Genomic DNA, 23231 nt, shown 5'->3' with positions numbered 1-23231 from the left:
CAGAGAAAAGCAAAATATGTAGTATGAATACCTTTTGTTTTTTTCTTTTTCTGTTATTTTTAAAAGCAATAAAAATTTATATTAAAAAAAGTTTGCATAAAGACTGTGGAAATAGAGTGGATTAGCTGCCACTACAATGCTAGTACCTTTTCCTCTTTCTAAAATGTTTTCTAAGCCAAAATTTATCAAGTTTCAGTTTGCATCAAGTTCCTTCCTCGAATGTGCAACATCTTTCACTTAAATTGGTTATCAATGGTTACTAGTCCTCAGAATCTAAAGTGGTACTTTTTAATTATTAGTGGCTTTTCATTTCCAACAATTTTTAACGGCTATTTTAGTAATCATAACTTCTTATACCAATTTTCTTTCAATCTAAGGTTCACAGTAAATTGCTGACATTTTATGACCTAGTTGGATTACTTGTTTTTGGTAGCAGTTTTGTAAAACAATCCATGTTAAAATGAGATAAATACTAGAAGCTGAATTCTCTCTTCTATCTATAACATTCTTATTGAACCTTACCAAACCTTAATGGGATCCTGAATTAATCTAACCCTTCAATTGAAGAATGACTAACAAATTGTACTTCAATTTCAAAACTTTGTAGTTTAAGGGTAAACCTGAGACAAAATTCAACTTAAACTTGAAACCACTCTTAGACTATTAATATCATACATGGATTGCCACCATAAATCACATTTGTGTTTATTCTATATATTCCAATTTCAGAAGGGACATTAGACTCTTACTAATGTGCAACAGTGGGTTGCTACCAGTACAAACTGGTAACAGTGGCAGCGGGAGGCTCCGCCCCCTGCTTCTGTGCATTCACAGAATTGTACGTGCTCACAAGTTTGAACCACTATTGATTTGCAATCCATTACTGCTAAGGTGGATTGAATTTATTATTATTATTATTATTATTATTATTATTATTATTATTATGTAGTGGTAGTGGTAGTGGTAGTGGTAGTGGTAGTGGTAGTAGTAGTAGTAATAATAATAATAATAATAATATTATTATTATTATTATTACTACTACTACTACTACTACCACTACCACTACCGCTACCGCTACCACTACCACTACCACTACATAATAATAATAATAATAATAATAATAATAATAATAATAATTATTATTATTATTATTTAATGTAATATAGATTACTGAATAAATTCAATAAAATCTTACATCGGCATACAAATCTAATAAATAATAATAATAATGATAATAATAATGATAATAATAATAATGATAATGATAATAATAATGATGATAATAATAATAATAATAATAATAATAATAATAATTATTATTATTATTATTATTATTATTATTATTATTATTATTATTATTATTTATTAGATGTCTATGCTGATGTAAGATTTTATTGAATTTATTCAGTAATCTATATTACATTAAACATGATTCTTGATGTTTGTTTTTAATTTACTGGTAATTGTTTGCATTTTAAATGTTATATAAAATATACTTAACTATTTACAACTAATTAGCAGCATGTTACAAGGGTATATTCTCTAAAACAATTTTAAATCTGTGATTTATTCACTTGCACCATATTGTCTTATTCTTTTTTCTGCATTTTTCTTGCTTTTATATTTTCTTTAAAGTTCACATGTTTTTTTTTAAATTAAACAATTCGGCTTACTAGATAGAGCTATTTCTTTCATATCTGACTTGGGAATTTCTCCAGATCTATTTTGGTTGATCATGTTCTCACAAAATGATGAATTAGATAGTGCCACTGGCCTGGGTTTCAGTATAACTCCTCTTATGTTTTTATACTTTTCTCTGATCATAAAATGATGATCCATGTTTATACCATATCAATTTATGAGTACTGATGCCACACTAGACTAGACTTTAAGTAGCATTGCATGGTCACTATTAGAATAAAAAGATAGAAATTAGGATTAGGTAATTATTTTACCTTTATATTAACTATTTAATAAAAATAGAAATGCACCTAGCAATTTTGTATAAGATGCTCTAGAACAGTGGTTCTCGACCTGTGGGTCATGACCCCACAGGGGTCAAATGACCCTTTCACAGGGGTCAAATGACCCTTTCACAGGGGTCAAATGACCCTTTCACAGGGGCCAAATGACCCTTTCACAGGGGTTGCCTAAAACCATCAGAAAACACATATTTCCAGTGGTCTTAGGAATCAAGACATCGCTCCTCTATCTGTCTCTAGGCAGGTCCATCCACATGCAGATACACCCACATACAAGTACTTGGTGTGATGATATTATCGTGCCAAATCCATCACATAAACTCTGTACAAATACAGGTGTATCTGATAGGGTTGGCACCATAATGTACTTATGCGGACCAGTCACACATGTGTAGAGAGCAGCTACTGTGTTGAAAGCAGCAGTATTAGAGATAAAAATGACACATTACGAATTATAATTACTGGGTAAATTTAAAATCATGTACTGAAAATAATTTTATGGCTGGGGGTCACCACAACATGAGGAGCTGTATTAAAGAGTTGCAGCATTAGGAAGACTGAGAACCACTGCTATAGAAAAAGGCATACTTGTCACCAAGCCAGATAGAACAGGAAGCAGACATCGAAGAAATTGATAAATGCCATAGAAACAGAATTGGCTTTGAGCTACAGAATAAGAGGAAGGAAATATTATTGCAGCATTTATAGTGGGAAGACAGGCTATAAACTGACTACATATAATAGTGATTTAGGAATCATATCAAAGAAATTTTCAAAGTTGAAGCTGTCATATTAACACAATAAATTTAACATAGACTAAAATTCTATCTTTTTAATTTTATTATTTATCTGTGGAACGTGATCACCATCACCTTCAAGGCTTGGGATAATAAAGACATTTTAAATTTGGCAAAAGTCAATATGCTCTACAAAGTCACATATGAAACCAAATTAAAGATTTCCCCTAAACTCATTACTGAATTTGAACCTCAAATATACAGTATATTCAAAAAACACCATAGAGATTACCATAGCATGTTTCTGTGTAAATCCTTGGATTACCTTAAATTCCTTAAGAACTTTATCTGCTTTAATGGCCTCTGTTATTTGTTGGCCAATAATATGATGGTTGAAAAACGGCTCTTTTCTGTGCCATTCACCTGTATTTTGTAATCATAATTCCTTTTGATAATTGATCTGTGAAATATAGCATGCTCAAGATATCATCGCCATTCATTAAATCTCTGCCTTGTTTGAAAGTCAAGTTAATATCATACCACTGAAGAGCCAGTGATAACTTTGTATCTTAAAAGTAAAACAGATACAGAATTCAACTTAAAAGGTGCCAGAGTGGGGCAGTGATTAGAGTGCAGCAATGCAGGCTACTTCAGCTAACTGCTAGCTGTAGTTCAGCAGTTCAAATCTCACCACCGGCTCAAAGTTGACTCAGCCTTCCATCCTTCCGAGGTGGGTAAAATGAGGGTCCAGATTGTTGGGGGCAATATGCTGAGAGAGGGCTGTAAAAGCACTATGAAGCGGCATATAAATCTAAATGCTATTGCTATTATACTAGAAACCATTTTTGGACTAAAATATAATACATGAATTGCCACCATACCCCAAATTTGGCGCATGCATTGGTTCAAGATTGGTTCCTTTCTGTGCCATTCACATTCACATGCATATTCAGTATTCTGAATTAGTCTGGCAGCCAGGCAATTACACTAGGATTCTGCAAAACAGATGCTGCACAACATTCTTTATGTAATTTGGGACCTTGTCATTTGCAAAGATCTGGTGCTTGATGATATATTTGCAAAGTAGCAAAATTCCTTGGCATATAACTTTCTGAACATGGTTATTGAATACAGGTCTAGTTTAAACATTAATCTATTCTACCCAGTTTCAGTAGTTAGATAACAATTACACACCACTGTCCATTTTATACGCTATGGAGATTCTGTTTTTACTTTTATATCTCTTTGTGTCTACAAAGAAAATTACCTTCACAGATTAATGCTCTTGGATACTTATGAATAGGAATTGTTTATATCCGTTTGGACACTTCAGCCATGTTATGAAACTTTCCAGGTTCAGAAATGTTTCCCTGTATGTTCAACCACAAGCATACTTCATATTGTACATTAGCTGCATACAGTTTGCCCTACCTTCTGCTAGTTCCTTTGCTAGGGCTAGATCCAGGCTTATGATTCAAGTTTGCTGGTCTCCTTTGCTTTCATTAAGTTTATATAACTGATTATTTCCAATATTATTAATGCTGTATACCATAATTTTCCAACTATGAGCATCATCGGTCTTTGACATATACATATGGTATTTTCTAAACACAAGTTGATCTCTCTAACAAAGTATTCTGGACCCCCTCACATTTTCTATGCCCCTAATAATTTAATATTGGATCAAAAATTATACTAACATGCCCGATTAACTACGCTTACTTTTTAGCTCAAGTTTTTAAAATTACAAATATCTCTGCTATTCCTAGTCTCCTTTTCTTCTTTAGAAGATCCTTCATATGTGTGTGGTTTTTATTCACAACACACAAAAGTCAGCGAAGCAGTGGAAGTGATGTGCCGGTGCTTGGAGGCTGTTGGGGTCTGGATGGGTGTCAACAGACTCAAACTCAACCCGGAGTGGCTGTGGGTTTTGCCTCCCAAGGACAATTCCATCTGTCCTTCCATTACCCTGGGGGGGGGGAATCATTAACCCCCTCAGAGAGGGTTCGCAACTTGGGCGTCCTCCTCGATCCACAGCTCACATTAGAGAAACATCTTTCAGCTGTGGCGAGGGGGGCGTTTGCCCAGGTTCGCCTGGTGCACCAGTTGCGGCCCTATTTGGACCGGGAGTCACTGCTCACAGTCACTCATGCCCTCATCACCTCGAGGCTCGAATACTGTAATGCTCTCTACATGGGGCTACCTTTGAAAAGTGTTCGGAAACTTCAGATCGTGCAGAATGCAGCTGCGAGAGCTATCATGGGCTTTCCTAAATATGCCCATGTCACACCAACACTCTGCAGTCTGCATTGGTTGCCGATCAGTTTCCGGTCACAATTCAAAGTGTTGGTTATGACCTATAAAGCCCTTCATGGCACCGAACCAGAATATCTCCGGGACCGCCTTCTGATGCACGAATCCCAGCGACCAGTTAGGTCCCACAGAGTTGGCCTTCTCTGGGTCCCGTCAACTAAACAATGTCGTTTGGCAGGACCCAGGGGAAGAGCCTTCTCTGTGGCGGCCCCGACCCTTTGGAACCAACTCCCCCCAGATATCAGAGTTGTCCCCACCCTCCTAGCCTTTCGGAAGCTCCTTAAAACCCACCTCTGTTGTCAAGCATGGGGGAATTGACATTTTCCCTCCCCCTAGGCTTATAAAATTTATGTATGGTATGCTAGTATGTATGATTGGTTTCTAAATTGGGGTTTTATAAATTAATTAAATATTAGATTTGTTACATTGTATCATTATTGCTGTGAGCCGCCCCAAGTCTGCGGAGAGGGGCGGCATACAAATCTGATAAACAAACAAACAAACAAACAAACAAACAAACAAAAGCCTTATATTTCTGCATTAAAGTCCCTTTTTATGCATGAACAGGGGTGGGCTACTGCCCGGATTGGGGGGGGGGGGTGTAACACAGTGGGGTAGCGAAAATGGAGCTCCACCCCAGAGCATCCAATTTGGACTGAAAGATGCTGAAAGAAAATGCAGGATGTCCTGCATAAGCCACACCCACAGTATGGTAGAAAAAAAATTGGCAGGAATATACATTTACACAAAGACATTTTTGTTAGCATAATACTTCTTCCTAGTTTATAAGGAAATTGAGGTCTCTATTTTATATTTTTATTGCAGGATGCCCAGGGTGACTTTTTTGTGAGATGGGCAGCTATTTAAATTGAAAGAAAGAAATAATGAATAAATAAATAAATTGCAGTGATTCCAGTAACTCCCTGAGGGTGTTTTTCATGATGAAGGAAGAAATTTGCATGATAATTTGCCATTCTTATTCTCAATGCTATTAATATATTTCAAGATTGTCCAGATGTCTGGAATGGACTGAAATCAACATAGAAATGATTTGCTGGCCTCTGCTTCCTTTTTAGACTATTTCAATACAGGGAAGCTGAGAAGATTAAATGTCGCAAAAAAGGAAAATGCTTTAACTTGAAATGTAGTTTTAATCCCTCCATTCCAGTATCTACGGAGTCTACGGAGAGGGGCGGCATACAAATCTAATAAATAAATAAATAAATAAATAAATAAATAAATGAATGAATGAATGAATGAATGAATGAATGAATGAATAAATAAATAAATAAATCACTGATTGGCAGTACTGGCCAGGCTTTCTTTGATATTGAATTTACAATAGTTCCTATTTTGTAATTACATATTTACCAATGGCATAATCCTATATTTTTACTATCTGGGAATGCACCCCAATAAATGTATATGGGATAATAGCCTCAACCAAGGCTGTCGTGGCCCATGGGCTGGATACGTCAAGTGCTGGTCACTCCCACATCTGGATTAGCGAAGGAAAAAGATGTGATATGCCCTGTGATGCAGCTGTGATGATGTGTTTTTGACACCCCTGGCCTAAGGCACCACATATCCTTGAGCAATATATATTATTTCAATATGGCTTAAATAATAGCTGATGCAAATGCTTTTTATTCTATAATTAAACTGAGCTCAGTGAAAAATAATCAAATATTGTTTTGATTATTTTGGAAAGAGAAGAATGAATAATTTTGTATACATGATGTAATTGGAAACCCGGCCTAGTAGCCAATCATGTCCACCACATGAGACAAGAGTGACAGGACATTCACTAGATTGGAAACATCACATGTGATTGATTGAAACTGTCCCCTTTTTACACATGTACTATGTATGCAATGCATTTTAAATGGTTAGGATTTTTGCTTGTTCTATTGTACTCAGTGTTTTGAAGCCAGAAAAGTCATTGTAGATGCTCCTGTATAAAAACACGATATAAACATTGGATTCTAGTGCTTAGAATTTCACCTTTCAGAATTCTTGGAGTTACATACGTTTTTTTAAACATTAAATATGTTTTTAATATTAGATTTGTTATATTGTATTATTTGTTGTGAGTCGCTCCGAGTCCATGGAGAGGGGCGGCATGCAAATCTAATAAATTATTATTATTAATTATTGCAATCTGGAGAACTCCGGACTACGATATTCTGTAAATGGATAGCCAAAGGCATTTAGGAAGTCTACAAACATATATAGAAGGCAAATATGTCTCTTCAATTGTTGTTCCCTAGTAGTTGATATTTAAGATATGTGGGCTGAGACTGTAGAGGTAATAACTGCTATCAATATAAAAAACTATTGATAGTGCAAGCTTCCTTGACTTTGTCCAAAAAAATCTAAATTGGTCTGGAGGCATGCTCTACCCTTGAAAATTTATTGATTTATTGATTTATTGATTGATTGATTGATTGATTGATTGATTCATTCATTCAATTTTTATGCTGCCCTTCTCCTTAGACTCAGTGTGGCTTACAACATGTTAGCAATAGCAGTTTTTAACAGAGCTAGGCTATTGCCCCCACAATCCGGGTCCTCATTTTACCCACCTCGGAAGGATGGAAGGCTGAGTCAACCTTGAGCCGGTGATGAGATTTGAACCGCTGACCTTCAGATCTACAGTCAGCTTCAGTGGCCTGCAGTACAGCACTCTACCTGCTGTGCCACCCCGGCTCTATTGATAGAAAATGAACAAAAGTTGGCTTTAGCTTGCAATTCTAGGGAACTTATTCCTTAAAATCACATGGTCCTTCTCTTGAAGAAACCTGTGCAGTTTGCATTATCTTTGTTATCAGTTGTTACCTAATGTAAACAATATTCCTGAATCTAGAATTTTGGTTGTTTAATTCAGAGGACATTTAAACAGGGAAGATTAGTTGGAAGTGAAGTGGTGAATAGTTCATTTTTCTCTATTTGGCTGGGAGTGGGAACAAGGTAGAAAGAGGGATTTAACTTCCTGCTTCTCTTTCCTAACATTTTTCTATTTCCCCAGTCATTCATTCCAACTGGAATTCAATTTTTCATACAGGTTTTGAGGAAATAGGATTCTGGAGCTCCAGAAAGAATGGGAGGGCAAATTTACAGTCCCCCCATTCTATCTCCATTTCCCCCCAGGGGATATAAGTGTGATTGCTGCTAACCTCTAATTTTATCCCCGTGGAGTTGGGGGCATGCTGTGTACAAACTATCATAACCTTTCTTTGATAATGGAGAGACAATTCAGTCTGCTCTAATCTTTGTGGGACAGCATTCAAGGACAAAAAGAATTGCACTATGGGGATCTTATTAAAGAACCTGCAGTATTGTAATATTTGTTTGCTCAGGAAAAACTGAAGAATTCTAATTATATTTTATTAAATCTGACATTTTTGCTTCTTAGCTAAATTTAGTATGACTTGGCTAGTCTCATAAACTATACTAAATGGATTCAGGAAACTTTTTTTGGAAATCATTAATTCTTCTGATTAATATTCTGCTTAAAAAGCAGTACTGTACTTTTGTAGGACAGTAAAAATGGAACAGATCCACCAGCAAGATTTTGCATATGCAGAGCACAAAAGCTGTGCTTTCATTGGTTTCTAATGATGCAATCCTATTTTGCCTATTCATAGATAGACTCCAGTTTGCTGGCGTTTAATCTCAGGTAAATATGCCCTTGCAGCCTAAGCCTCTTACTCTCAAGATGGGCAACTGAGACATGTACAGATGTACAACACCTCCCCAGCTTTTGTTATATTTGAAATCTTAGTGGCATTTTGTAACATTTGGAATCACAACTTAAATGTCCAAGAAATTAATTAATTAATTAATTAATTCATTCATTCATTCAACCTACATGACTGTCCATCTCACAAAACAAAAAATCTGAGTAGTTTTCAACAATAATAAAAACCCCAAAACAGTAAAAGCACTTCTTCAAAAACAGATGTTGAAGACAACAAACTGCAATTTAAGATGCTTACAAAACTAACTTCCCCAGTTAGGGGTGGAAATTCTGTGGCTAAAAGACACATTTGAATGTTGAAATAATATTGTGATTGCAATCACATAATGGGTTCCATAAAATAGAATTGTCTCTTCACTAAATGTATTTCATGACTGAAGGCAAATTGATGCTTTGTGATTGCACGATATGGTTGTTTTGTACCTATAGATCTCAAAGAAGGATCCAGCAGACATATTCAGGATTTGTTCATCTTAAGCATTTTGGCTTAGCATTATATACAATTTTAACCATTTGTTTATTAAATATGTATAACATACAGTATTTATAAAAATTAATGCATAATCGTAGCAGTATATACAAAATTGTCCATATTAAAATAATTTTAAAATAAAGCTCCTTCAGAAAGAGAGAAATTTCTATATGGGAAGATTTATTGCATTTGTCTTTCCTTTATCTCATATATCATATATATTTTCTTCCTTTCATATATCTTCTTCTCTATTTTTACATATTATCTTTATATATATTATTTCATGTCTATTCTCTTCCATATGTATTGTGTATTGGACAAATTAATAAATAAAAAAATAAAATAAATAACTAGAATGAACTATGTGTAGTTCATTCCAAGTGCCTTTAAACACACATTAAACTTGATTAAATGATAACATTTAAATGATAATGATTTAATGACTAAATGATAATGTTACTATTGCTAATATAAAGATAGTAGTAAAAAACTACAAATGAGACAAAACTGCTTATAATAAGCAGCAAGAAAAGAATACATTTATTGCCTGAGAAATATTATGCTGAAGACATTTTTATTTTTGGTTCCCCCCCCCCCCTTTGGAATAATGGGAACTGTGCTGAGGCAAGAGCTGGGGAAGACCAGTTTGGGATGATAACGATGGAGACACCCCTTTCCTGATTTTAATTTCATTGGTGGACCACCCTTTAAACATTTTAAGGAACGTCTTCCCACAGGAAGGAACATAAAAATTCTTCTGAAATCAGCCTGTTTAGAGCCTGTAATTAAGATGTTCATTAGAGAGATTCTTTAATAATTACTTGCGCTGACTAATGAGATATGTAATATTAGACTTATCTTTTCCAGCCATATTTAGCAATTAGAGTGCTTCTAAAACCTTCAGAATCGGAGTTCATAAAGGCAATTTAAATATGGTGCTAATAAATGTGGCAGCAGGTACAGAATGAGAGCTGCATATCATCAGAGCAATTTTTGCTTGCTTTTTTGCTTCAATTTTCAAGTTCCTTTTTTAAAAAGAAATTTTTAATTTAAAATTTGTTAAATTGGTTTAAGTAGGTGCCATTTTCCAATTCCAATTTGCATCCACATGATGAAGCTGCAGTGTTACATGAATTCATGTCAATTCCTACACACATTCAAAGACTGATGAGAGAATATATGCAAACTTAAAATGGCAGTTCATTCTCTCTCGAAAAATCTTTGTAGCCCCAATCACATGCCCATCTAACTTTTAGGATAGCAGCTAAATTTATGCTGCAATCCTATAAATGCCTTCCCAGCATTTTTTAGGGTGGTAAACGCATCATTCAGTTGAAGCAAAAATGGTTAAGAGTTTCCATTTGAATGGCTCGAGTAAGCAGTTTATTACTTTTACTATAATTTTGCATCGGCCTCCGAATGCTTTGATTTCTCCCCCCCCTAAGAACACTCCATAATATAATCCCTATTTTCACTCTTTATTCCATCAAACACATTTTGTACACAACATATAATTGCCATCCTTTCTACTAGGAGATTGATTCAGAGCCAACATTTTCCTTGTAAGATTATTAAGGTGAATGAATTTCAGGAACAATTTCAATGGGGAAACAATTATTCCCCCCCAAGCCATGTAGAGGACAAAGCGCCAATATTTTTTGCTGGAAACTTGTAATGTTGGTTCTTATACTTCAGCTGGGTTTGAAATAAATCATCTCAGCTGCCAAAGAGAAATAACAGAAGATCAGTACACGGAAGTGCCCTAAGGAAGGCTGTATAGAGACAGAAGGTTCTTATTTTTGCAGTGAGATAAAAGGATTTCCTTCTGTTCTATTCTTTTATTGGTCTGTTGACTTACTTTGGCTCTCACTGCTTGGAACGTTTTGCAGCCTAAGCAGCATTCCATTTCTTCAGCTTCCTCTTTCCCTCCATAGACCCTTTTCTTGTATATCCAATAGTATGAATGTGCCTGTGTAAACCCTGAAAAATGTATGTGTAATTTAGCCATTTATTTCCTTTCAATGTGATATTTTGCTGATTTCACGCGTAGTATTATGATTACCAGAGCACCACAAACACAAATCTTTTCAATGTTTCATTAATGCATATGAACCCACAGGATTTTATTTTATTTATTTCTTTTATTTATTTATTTTGTCCAATACACAATGAAGGTTATAGAGGATATACGCACAGTAAAATATATCAATGAGAGAACAGAAGAGAAGATACAGGAATAAAATATAACAATGAAAGAATAGAAGAAAAGAAGAAAAGATATAGGAATAGAAGAAAAGATTTATTCATTCATTCATTCATTCATTCATTCATTCATTCGATTTTTATGCCACCCTTCTCCTTAGACTCAGGGCGGCTTACAACATGTTAGCAATAGCACTTTTTAACAGAGTCAGCATATTGCTCCCACAATCCGGGTCCTCATTTCACCCACCTCGGAAGGATGGAAGGCTGAGTCAACCTTGAGCCTGTGGTGAGATTTGAACCGCTGACCTTCAGATCTACAGTCAGCTTCAGTGGCCTGCAGTACAGCACTATACCTGCTGCGCCACCCTGGCTCTGTATATGAGATATAGGAGAGACAATAGGACAGGAGACGGGAGGCACGCCTATTGCACTTATGCACGCCCCTTACTGACCTCTTAGGAATCTGGATTGCAATGGTTTTTCATCATGGAGTTTTATATGGAAATGTATGGAGGGAAAGAAACAAAAGGGACTGAACATATTAAAAACTTTAGAGGGCTGCCCATTCAGCATCTCAAAAATAAACCAGATAGTTGTAGGATAATTGGTGCACCAATTTCAGTTCAAAATCAAGATCAAGAAGTTCATACTTCCCTCAATTTGGAGAGAAATTTTCAAAAAACATCGTGATGAAAAGGTCTTAAATTTTTCTAAAATTGTAGACATCATATCCTCTCCATATTGCATTGCATGTTTTTAGAATTTATACACAAGATTAGTTACCTATAATTAAAGAAAATTGCCATAAAGTAGGCCGGTGAAGTTAATAATTCCAAGGCTAATTTTAATGAATCACCCTTGGCTTTCAGCAACCATGTTGAATCAGGTTAAATTTACCAGCATTTATTAGAAAATACATTTGAAATTAACACAGTAGCAAAGGTAAGAATAACAAGTGCTTAGCCTGTTGAAGGCAGCACCATTATCCTCTTTGTCAAGAAAAAAAAGACAATGTAATTTGTGTCAATGAAGCAGTTTGCGTCACTTTAATTTCATGCATTTGATTTAGGTGCATTTTGAAGCTCCCACAAGCCTCTTATCTCTTGTATTATTTGCAAATTCAGGAGAAGCTTCTGTACTAGTATAACCAAAGTGAAGAAACCTCTTCTTGTGTGAGGAAGTGAGGAAAACCCTCAGGGATGAGTCAAACTCTGATCAGCATTCTTTACTCTCCTACCATCGGATTACAGTGGAACCCCGACATAAGAGCTGCTCTACTTAAGAGCAACTCGAGATAAGAGCTGGGAGGGGAGAGATATTTTTGTTCTACTTACAAGCCCAAATTCGAGATACAAGCGCCAAGGAGCTGTCTCCTGAAGCCAAACGCTAACTTCCGCGTTCGGCTTCAGGAGACAGCTGCGAAGCGGCGCGTGTGTTTTAAAAGGTTGCAGCCGGCCTGGGGGGCTCGGGGGGGGTGCTTGCAGCTTTCTTTCTTGCTCTTTTTCTTTCTCTCTTTTACCTTCCCTTCCTCTATTTCTTCTTTTCTTTCTCCTTCCCACCTTCTTCCCTCCCTCCCTCCCTTCACTCATTCCTCTCTTACTCTCCCCTTTCATAAGTTTCCTTGCTTCCTTCCTCTGTTCCTGTCCCTTCCCTCTTTCCTTCCTTCCTTCCCACCCTCCGTCCATTCATTCACCCATTCCTCTCTTGATCACTTAAAGCCAGTCCCTGGTGCAAAAAGGGTTGGGGACCTCTGTCCTACAGGATTGGGTGGCAGAGAAGTTGAACATATGTAAATTTAAAAGTTTAAGAAAGTTTACAAGTTAAGTGAAAGAAACTTCATTATTCATTTATATGTACATGTACATTTCTTCATTAAAAACATGTCTTTCTGCATAATTTAGACTAACTTTGTGAGTTTTTTGAGGGCTGGAACCAATTAAAATTATTTACATTAATTCCTATGGGGAAAAGTCGTTCGAGATAAGAGCTGCTCGACTTAAGAGCCCAGGTCCGGAACGAATTAAACTCGTATCTCGAGGTACCACTGTACTATTCACTAAGGCTGCATTATTATTATTATTAGTTTTTCTCATTATTATTAGTTTTTCTCATCATCCATCTCTTCCCACTTATGACTGCAACATATTGCTTGTATCCCTATGATTTATATTAATATTGATTGTTTCTTCATTGCTTATTTGACCCCTATGACAATCATTAAGGGTTGTACCTCATGAATCTTGAGTCTTTGGAGAGGAACGGCATACAAATCTAATAAATTGAATTGAAATGAATTGAAATGTATCTTTTCTTTTATGTACACTGAGAGCATATGCCCCAAAGACAAATTCCTTGTATGTCCAATCATGCTTGGCCATTAAGAATTCTAGAAGCATAGCCAGTCATATGAACAGCTTTTATCCTTGAATGCAATATAATATCAGTAGTGGGTTGCTGCCAGTTTGAACCAGTTCTATAGAAGTGGTAGTGGAATTTTCCCTTGATTTGTGAAACCGACAGCGATGACAGGCAGTCCATGCTCCTGAACCGGTCCTCTGGTTACCGTGGATTGCCTAAAAACCCTCTGCGCATGCACAAAGGCTTTTGAACATGCATGAAGTGTCATTTCCAGGAAGGGATCGCATATGCAAAGTGATCACATGTGCACAAAATGTGCATATCTTTTGTGATGTGGAACACCAGGGAAGGAAAAGTAGAACCCACCCTTGCATAACATCATAAGTAAGTACAGTGGTACCTTGTCTTACAAATGCCTCTTCATATGAACTCTTCGAGATATGAACCCGGTGTTTAAGATTCTTTTTGCCTCTTCTTCCAAACTATTTTCACCTTACAAACCCGAGCTGCCGCCACTGGGATGCCCCACCTCCGGCCTTCCGTTGCCAGCCGAAGCACTGGGATTCCCCTGAGCCTCCTCTCGCTGGAAATCCCCACCTCCGGACTTCCGTTGCCAGCCGAAGCACCTGTTCTTGCGTTGCTGGAATTCCCTTGAGGCTCCCCTCACTGGGATTCCCTTCATTTTTGCCAGCACTGCTTTGAATCCCAGTGAAGGGAGGCAAAGGGAAATCCCAGCAATGCAAGAACGGGCACTTCAGCTGGCAACGGAAGTCCGGAGGTGGGGTTTAACAGCAAGAGGAGGTTCAGGGGAATCCCAGCAACACAAGAACGGGTACTTTAGCTGGCAATGGAAGTCTGGAGGCAGGGATTCCCAGCAACGCAAGGCAAAAGGGGTGACTTTTGGGATGGGGTTGCATGTCGGGATGGAGAGACCCCTTACCTTAAACAAGGCGCTCAGCCCGTGAGGAGTGAGCCGGGAGCTTCCAAAGGCGATGGGTATTGAAGTACAGACAAAGCATGTTCGAATGAACAAGTTACTTTATTTAAAAAGCATAAAATAATAATTGTCTTGAGAGACAAAGATGGCACATCTTGTAGCTAACAAAAGATGAACCGGAAAGTTTGAAAGTACAATGGACTCTGAATAGAGACCGCCCTTCTTCATCAGAAAGAGGGGATGTGAGCAAACAGGTTACATCACACAGGAGGAGCTATCTTACTAGACAGATTTAATTCTCTAACTACTGGATGTTTCTCAATGTCGTTGGGGGCTGGCAATTTCCAGCGCGACATTGCACACATTATTTGCTTTTACATTGATTCCTATGGGGAAAATTGCTTCTTCTTACGAACTTTTCTACTTACGAACCTGGTCACAGAACGACTTAAGTTCATAAGATGAGGTACCACTGTACTATGATAGTCTTGCAGGGATAGCGCAACATGTTTATATTGGTGCAATATATTATAATGTAATGTTAAGTGCATATATGTATAGAGGATTGTGTGTTGTTAATATAATTTATTTGGCTAGGGATTTTCTTTCTTTCACTGTGAGTTATTGCTAAATATTTAGGTTGGGAGGGTGCACAGAGAGACGCTTAGCCAATCTCATTGTATCCATGTTGTGCATTGACAATAAAGGTTGAACTGAATTGCTTTTAGGAGAGAGGAAAGATTCTAAGACAGGGCTGCTAAGGAAAGCTTTATCTTGCAATCTTGTCTTAGGAAGGCAAAATCCAAAGCATCTTTCATTTTTAGCATCTCCTAATGAGTTTCATCTAATCAGAAACCAAGAAAATAATTAGATATAGAAATATGGCTGTTACCCTTGGTATAATCACAGCAATGGATTAGCTTTGGCAGATCCATAAAATCTTTCATCATTATGCTTAGCATTCAGTAGTTATATAGCTTTTAATGTGAATCTGATAATAAACATTTCTGTTTGCATCCTGACATCAAGTAATCATAATGATTTCAAAGCATCAATAATTTCTATTAATTCACTCATCTGGTGTATTGCAAGTTCCAAGTCTCGCGGTGAAGTTTCATGATTTTGCAAACTGTTTTCCCGTATTTCATTCTGAGATTTTGGATGAACTATTGAAAAATAGATTATTAATAACTTTTAAAATATTTGTTTTAATCATTGCAGGCTTTCTTTCTTGTTTGAAAAAAGAAATCAGAAAACATGCCAGAGCAAAGTAATGATTACAGGGTGGTGGTGTTTGGAGCAGGAGGAGTTGGCAAAAGTTCACTGGTCCTGAGGTTTGTTAAAGGGACCTTCAGAGACAGCTACATCCCTACAATTGAAGACACTTACCGGCAGGTGATCAGCTGTGATAAGAGCATATGCACTTTGCAGATTACTGACACAACAGGGAGTCATCAATTTCCTGCCATGCAGCGCTTGTCTATTTCCAAAGGACACGCATTTATTTTGGTCTATTCGGTCACCAGCCGGCAGTCCTTGGAGGAACTCAAGCCCATTTATGAGCAGATATGTCAGATCAAAGGGGATACAGAGAGCATTCCAATCATGCTGGTGGGAAACAAGAATGATGAGGACCACAACCGAGAGGTACAAACCTCAGAGGGAGAAGCCACGGCCAAAAAATGGAAGTGTGCCTTCATGGAGACCTCAGCTAAAATGAACCACAACGTCAAAGAGTTGTTCCAAGAGCTGCTGAATTTGGAGAAACGTAGGACTGTGAGCTTACAAATCGATGGCAAGAAAAGCAAGCAGCAGAAAAGGAAAGAAAAACTGAAAGGCAAGTGCGTGGTCATGTGAAAGGATCCTCGTTCTGGAGCAGTCATGCCAATATCGTCTTCTGACTGTACCAGGTTTCATGCCCCTAAGCCATGGGAAAATTGGTGAAAACTGTTTTATTATAATAGCAATTGTGAAAGGAAAGTACTTGAATCAAACAGTTGTTTGAAGCAAAAGTACTTTCAAGAAGTTGTCTTTTCTTAAAATTAGCCATTAACAAGAACAATAAATTGTTCCAAAGGCACAAAGGTGTCTAACTTCCAGATCAGAAACAATTACATGTCCATGTTCACTGGCATCACTATTGCAATGAAAGGATCTGGTAAATAACGATTTAAAGATAAATGCTAGTGTTATGTACAGAATCATGAATGATGCATGTGTGTGCGTCCACACATCCATACACATGTATTTGGCAGACTTTATTTTATTTAGGCATTAGAAAAATGACTTTCTTAGATTGTAATTTCCCCTTGTTTCTACTATGACTTGTTTTATTTTCACTGATTCCTTACCATAGAAACATAGAAACATAGAAGACCGATGGCAGAAAAAGACCTCATGGTCCATCTAGTCTGCCCTTATACTATTTCCTGTATTTTATCTTACAATGGATATATGTTTATCCCAGGCATGTTTAAATTCAGTTACTGTGGATTTACCAACCACGTCTGCTGGAAGTTTGTTCCAAGGATCTATTACTCTTTCAGTGAAATAATACCCTGCTAAGTAATGTATAAAATAATATTCCCTCTTGCAGCCAGAAGAACTGCTGAATGCATGGGCAAAGCTCAATAACCTTCAGCTCTAAATTGCAGATAGTTCAGTTTAGAGACAGCAGTTCAACATGGCATGGAAATTATTTGAAGATAGGAAACCTGGGAGAGGAAATATTTTTGAAATAAAATTGAACAATGTTTCTATAGTTCTTAACTTTCCGTATATTTATTTTTACCAAATACCAAATAATACTAATGCTATTCTATAATCTGAAGAATTTCTAATTTATACCCTTATTGAGTGAATTATGGTCCATCAATTGTGAAGCGTTAAAACAACTAATTTACTATAGAATGATTAGGAATGTTTGTGTTGGGGAACAATCATATGTTACCTGGTGGAGGGCAACCAAAGAGCATACTTGTCTCTATGGCATAGATAGGGAGCTCCATACCTTTATGCCAGAAGTGCACTGATACAAATTCAACTGCTGTACATAGATGTGGATGTTTTCTCTGTAATATTTAGCCTCAGGAAGAAAGTAGAATGGTAACATCCAAACACTAGTTCCAAAATCTGATTGTTCCCCAGACACATAAATAAAACCACAGAGACTATATAAGTCTGGAGTTGGTGCAGATAATTATTTAGTCTACAGAGAGGGGCGGCATACAAATCTAATAAATAATAATAATAATATTTTTATTTTTTTTACCAGTAATGGGAAGACGTAAGAAGAAATTATTCTTCCCTTACCATCCCCTTTAAAGTAGTCATGCAGTACATCCCACTCTGGTTGAAGCAAAGCACAGAGGTTGTGAATATGACGATGGCTCCACCAGGAAATTTTAACTGATGCTTGGGATTAGAAAATTTCAAAAACAAAAACGCTCTGATTCCTCAATAAATCTTTTTCTGGGCACAGTAGATATCAAGGGGTATCAATAAGGAAGAAATGGGTTCAACATCCTCATGAGTGGTTTGGCACCACTCTGTAGGGCAAAGATACACTACCAAAACACTTGGATGCAGCCAACTGAGAACTTATCAGGTTGTCATTTCTCATGTAGAGAAGGAGGTGGGGTCTTAAGTACGGTACATATTTTATGAAAGGAGGCATTGAATTTAAATGGATCCTCCAAAGAAATTGGAGGGAAGATTAGGTAGGGAAAAACCTCACCTGCCACCTCATTATATTCTCAACAAATATAAGCTGAAGCTGCATTTTAAAGATGAATCATTTAGTGATATTTAGTACCAAAGAATAATAATATTAACTATGTTTCATAGTAATCAAATATTAATTTAATTTTTCTTCCTTCCGCACTATCCATGCCATTTCTTGAATTGGTCTCTGGTTAGCTATTCAGGCCAAACATGGTCCTAAATTCAAAGAAAAATGCATACCACTTGGAGAAGAGTATAAGATTCTTTGAATCATATTTGCAAACCAATTATTTTAAACAGACAACTGAAACTTCTGCATTTATATTATAGCACATGAATCAGAACATTTCTCTCTTTTTAAAATAGAATATAAGGAGAATGGAGTCTTTTGAAGCAACATATTGGTGTTTTAACAAATGCATATATAAAAAGTGAGGCATTTCAACAAAGTGTTCACAAATATAGGATGTGTGTTTCACTGTGAACGTCATTGAAGAGGTGCTTTTAATGCATTGTCCTCTTTTAATTATGTATTACTCGTGGTGATGTTTAATGGTGTGACCCCTTCCACCTTAGCTGCCCCAAACAAATTTCTGTTCTGCACAAAAACAAGAATTTCAGGCAAGCAAGAAACCATAGCTCATTTCAAATGGAACATCCCCCCCCCCATTTTCTCTTAGAGGAGAAATAAAAATGGATGAACCTAAGGTGACGATAGATGTCCTTTATAAATGTTTGATCTTGATAGAACAAATGTGTGCATGGGGAATGAAGTGTTACATCAACAACTTGCACCTTTAAACTACACACATTCATTTGAACAAGAAAATCTGTCTTCTGATGTTCCAGTGAACGAGGGGTAGGGGGAAGAATATTACTTTAATAGTGCTCCTCTCATATGGTTATTTGTTCCAGACTGAATACCGGAGATGATTAATGGTGTTCTCTGAAATGTGGTGGAAATTGTTTTTACACCCATTCAGTACATTTTGAAGCATTTGTTTTCAGGACATCAAAGCCTGTTAAAACTTCCTCCACATTTAGGAACTGTATGATGGATCCAATGGCTTATTTTTTTTTGTCTGAGTCAGAATCTCCAGAAGGAACTCCAGAGCTGAATTCATCCCTAATCTAGTTAGTCTTGGTAGTGAAATTTAGTCGTCAATTAAGATTGCATTGTAGTTTGCCCTGTTGTGAGAACCCATCCAATTAGGTAAATTTATGATTTAAAATTAACCCAAGTAGAGCTAAGTATGCTTGTGGTCTGGATTCAGTGGATTGTTGGTTTCACTCAACAAATGCTTCCAATTCAGTCTTTTTTCCCCTCAAAGGAACAGTATACCTTGTTTACAAATCTTCTTTTATTTTATTTTTTTGCATCAGGTTTGTCATTAGAAAGAATCTCTTTAAAACCACATAAAAGCATATGGACTATTTTTTAAAAAAAATATTTTCTGTTTAAAACGTTGATTTTCAAACTATCACAACATCCAACAGCATTTAGTAGGTCAATAATTCCATATAGAACCACATTATTCGCTTCTTCTGTTTTAATGCCTTCATTAAAAAGGTTTTCAGCCTTTCCATTTGAGACTCCATTAAGGAAAATAAAAACTCCAGACTGAAATACATTTTGAAACATAATCTGGTAGCTGTTTCTTAAGAACGCATTACAATTTGAATCTACTTATAAGTAATGGATATTTTTAATTAGAATTTCAGGATCAACCTAAACATGATGTAAGAAAAGACAGCTCTTGGTTCCTCTTTCTTTCATACATTCTGCCAACTTCATTCCCAGGTCTATTTTTCTTAATCTTGCAGTTATTGAACTCCGGTACATTTCCTTGGAATCATTTAGTACTTTAAAGCATTCTTGAACATTGAAGTAATCTGGTAGCATTTCCTTGGCTTCCTGTAGCAATATTTGCTCCTACAACTTTTTTTATCAGGGAAGTTTCCTAGTTTATGGTAATAATTGCTGGATAATTAGTGCTCTCTTTTTTGGAGAGTTGTTTTCTAGCCACTTGCTATTCTTCAGGATTTATCTTCTTTCTGAATTAACTTGGGGATGTGGGAAAGGTGATTGAAGCTGGCCCTGATCTGAGTAATTTTTGGGCAGTTGTGTCACTGAAAAAGAGATGCTTTGGTGGTGATTAAATTAAATCCGATTGTTACAGATGGTTCTGTAAAACTACATACGGATATTAACCATGATTTATTCTAACGGCAATGCATGTGCATGAATATGGAGGCACCAGGAAGCACATAGCCTGCCAATTCACGAACTCACAGATGCTAAAAAAAAAACCCCAAACATCTTTAGATCTTCCATTAGGATAGGACAGTTTGTTTCTTTTTAATCGAGCCAAAAGAGCTATGGTTTTAACTCAGTTTAATAGGATCAGCCGTGCACAAAATAAAACCTTCAGAAATATCTTATAGCATGTTTGTGTGTAAGAAAGGAACCTCCTTTGGATGCTACAAATATGCTTTCGTTTCATCACTGTAAGGCTGGGAGATAACTAAAAGCAGCCCTACGGAACAGCCTGTAATTCCTAGAAAAGCTATTAATAGAACTTTCCTTGTAAATGCATGACATCCCTGTCAAAGAAGCTTGTACAAATCCTTCTTAACTTCATTCAGTCTATATTATCTTTTAAAAAAGGACAGTTCATTTATTTCCCAAATCCTGTCTCTGATGGCAAATCTAATCATTTGGACCAAGGAGAAATTGAAACAATCACTTTTAAACATTTAAGAGTCCTATTTAGATTCCAGAAATTAGAAGATATTTTAAATAGTTATGCATATTAGACTTTGTCCAATCAACCATCTCTTAAATGGAAACATACAATTCTTCTGTTGCTTGTTGATCCCATTCTTGTAATAATAGAATAAGCCATGACTATATTCCATAGCCTTGCATTTGCTGAGGCAAGACTATTATACAAGCAATATTTATTCTTCGACCAGTAATTCCAAGGAAGGTATGTTTTATATTATACCCTTTTGTTGTAATTTATAATAGATTTTACATATATGTGTGTTTATCAAAATACATGTTCACTCTTACAATGTAAATTTTTGTGGGAGTTTTTTGATAGAAGACAGAAATTCTTAGGGAATAAATAGTTATTTACATTTGTTACATTTGTGGTTTATTTTCAAGTGTGATGCTAATAAATATGAAATGTTTGAAAATCAATATTCACATACAAAAAAAAATAACTTGTTTAAACTTGTCAAGGGATGCCAGCATCATGAAAATGTAATATGAAAAAGTATGCTGTTCAAAAAGCATGAATTTTATATAAGTCTGCAAGCTATTAAGATGCATATTCTAGCATATTTATTGTTATAGTTTCATTTAGTAATATTTTATTCAATAGCGTTTATCATGTACTTTGTGCCTCCAGGTTTCTATGTTCCCTGTAATATTCTATAGATAAAGCAGAAAAAAAAATAAAAATTTTAAATGACAAATTTTATATTTTGTTTTAATTCTTTATTCATCGAGTTTAAAAGTCAATTAAATTGCAACCAAGTCTAAATGAAATCACACCTGTATTGTATTGGTAACAAAGGTTAAAGTAAATAGCAAAGTATTTTATAAATCATGACTTCTTCACTGAGAAAAAGACCCAATGAAAATTATCAATGAACTGTCCACTCTACTCTCCAAAGACTTCCTGGAACACATATGTTTTAATGCACTTCCTAAAGCCTGAAGAGCTGTTTAATAAAAGGGCTGTACCCAGAAATAAGCCCCTATATAATACTCCTTTAGATTGCCAGTTTTACAGGGTGGGCAGATACTGCCAGCAGCAAGCAATCTCAAAGATACCAATCCTGTTATAAATGGCCTCAAATCACCACGGGAAGGTAAGCACCAATAAAAAGACCAACCTTTCTAAGATAGTGACTAACAGGAAAGAATCTAAACAAGTAGGTAATAACACCACATTTCACACTGGAAAAGGGAGTATGTAGGTAAAGCCAAACTATTTAAGAGCGAATTCTAGAGATGATTTACTCAGTGACAGAGTTTGTGAATCTGGGTAGGATATAAATGATTACCTTTAAAGCCCTATATGGCTCAGGGCCAGACTATCTTCAAGACCACCTTCAAGACCACATCCCTCCCAGCAACCAGTAAGATCTCATAGGGTTGGTCTTCTTTGGGTCCCGTCAGCTAAATGATGTTGGATGACGGGTCCATGGAGGAGAGCCTTCTCTGTGGTTGCCTCGACTCTCTGGAATCAGCTACCCTTCTGGGATCCGTACTACCCCTAACTTACTGACCTTCTGGAAACCTGTAAAATGCTGGCTTTTCCAACAGGACTGGGGCCATTGACCTTGGGGGGGGTGAATAGCGAGGTTGGTCCATGAATGTATGGATGGCTGCAATTATTTCAAATTGAAATGTTTTTATACTGATTCATGTTTGTTTTTGTTGTGAGCTGCCCTGAGTCCCTAGGGAGTTGGGCGACATAGAAATTACTTAGATGACAGATAGATTAAATCAATCAATCAATCAATCGATCAATCAATCAAACAATCAATCAATCAATCAATCAATCAATCAATCAATCAATCAATCAATCAATCAATCAATCAATCAATCAATCAAACAAACAAACAAATAAATAAATAAAAATGGAAGATGGAATAATAAATCAGTTCTGACATGGGTGTCAATCTGAAGCATATTGCATCTTCTGAAAAAGTTTCTTTTTCAAGA

The 23231-nt window shown here is 36.3% G+C and overlaps 1 protein-coding gene and 1 long non-coding RNA gene across 3 annotated transcripts in view; one reads left to right on the top strand and one right to left on the bottom strand.

The window, feature by feature from the left end:
* Positions 1 to 16798, top strand: part of DIRAS2 (DIRAS family GTPase 2) — a 35063-nt gene extending 18265 nt beyond the window's left edge. For both annotated transcript variants that reach the window (XM_070736297.1, XM_070736296.1), the window contains one exon: positions 15986 to 16798. In XM_070736297.1, the coding sequence (XP_070592398.1) occupies positions 16022 to 16621 (600 nt within the window). In that variant the 5' untranslated portion in view covers positions 15986 to 16021 and the 3' untranslated portion in view covers positions 16622 to 16798. The remainder of the gene's footprint in view (positions 1 to 15985) is intronic.
* The window catches only part of LOC139158962 (uncharacterized), a 61617-nt gene that overhangs the window by 25252 nt on the left and 13134 nt on the right, over positions 1 to 23231 (bottom strand). The gene's annotated exons all lie outside the window — the stretch shown is intronic.

The sequence above is a fragment of the Erythrolamprus reginae genome, chromosome 2 (genome assembly GCF_031021105.1).
Source record: "Erythrolamprus reginae isolate rEryReg1 chromosome 2, rEryReg1.hap1, whole genome shotgun sequence".
NCBI lineage: Eukaryota > Metazoa > Chordata > Lepidosauria > Squamata > Dipsadidae > Erythrolamprus > Erythrolamprus reginae.
This window is presented reverse-complemented; position numbering and strand designations above follow the sequence as displayed.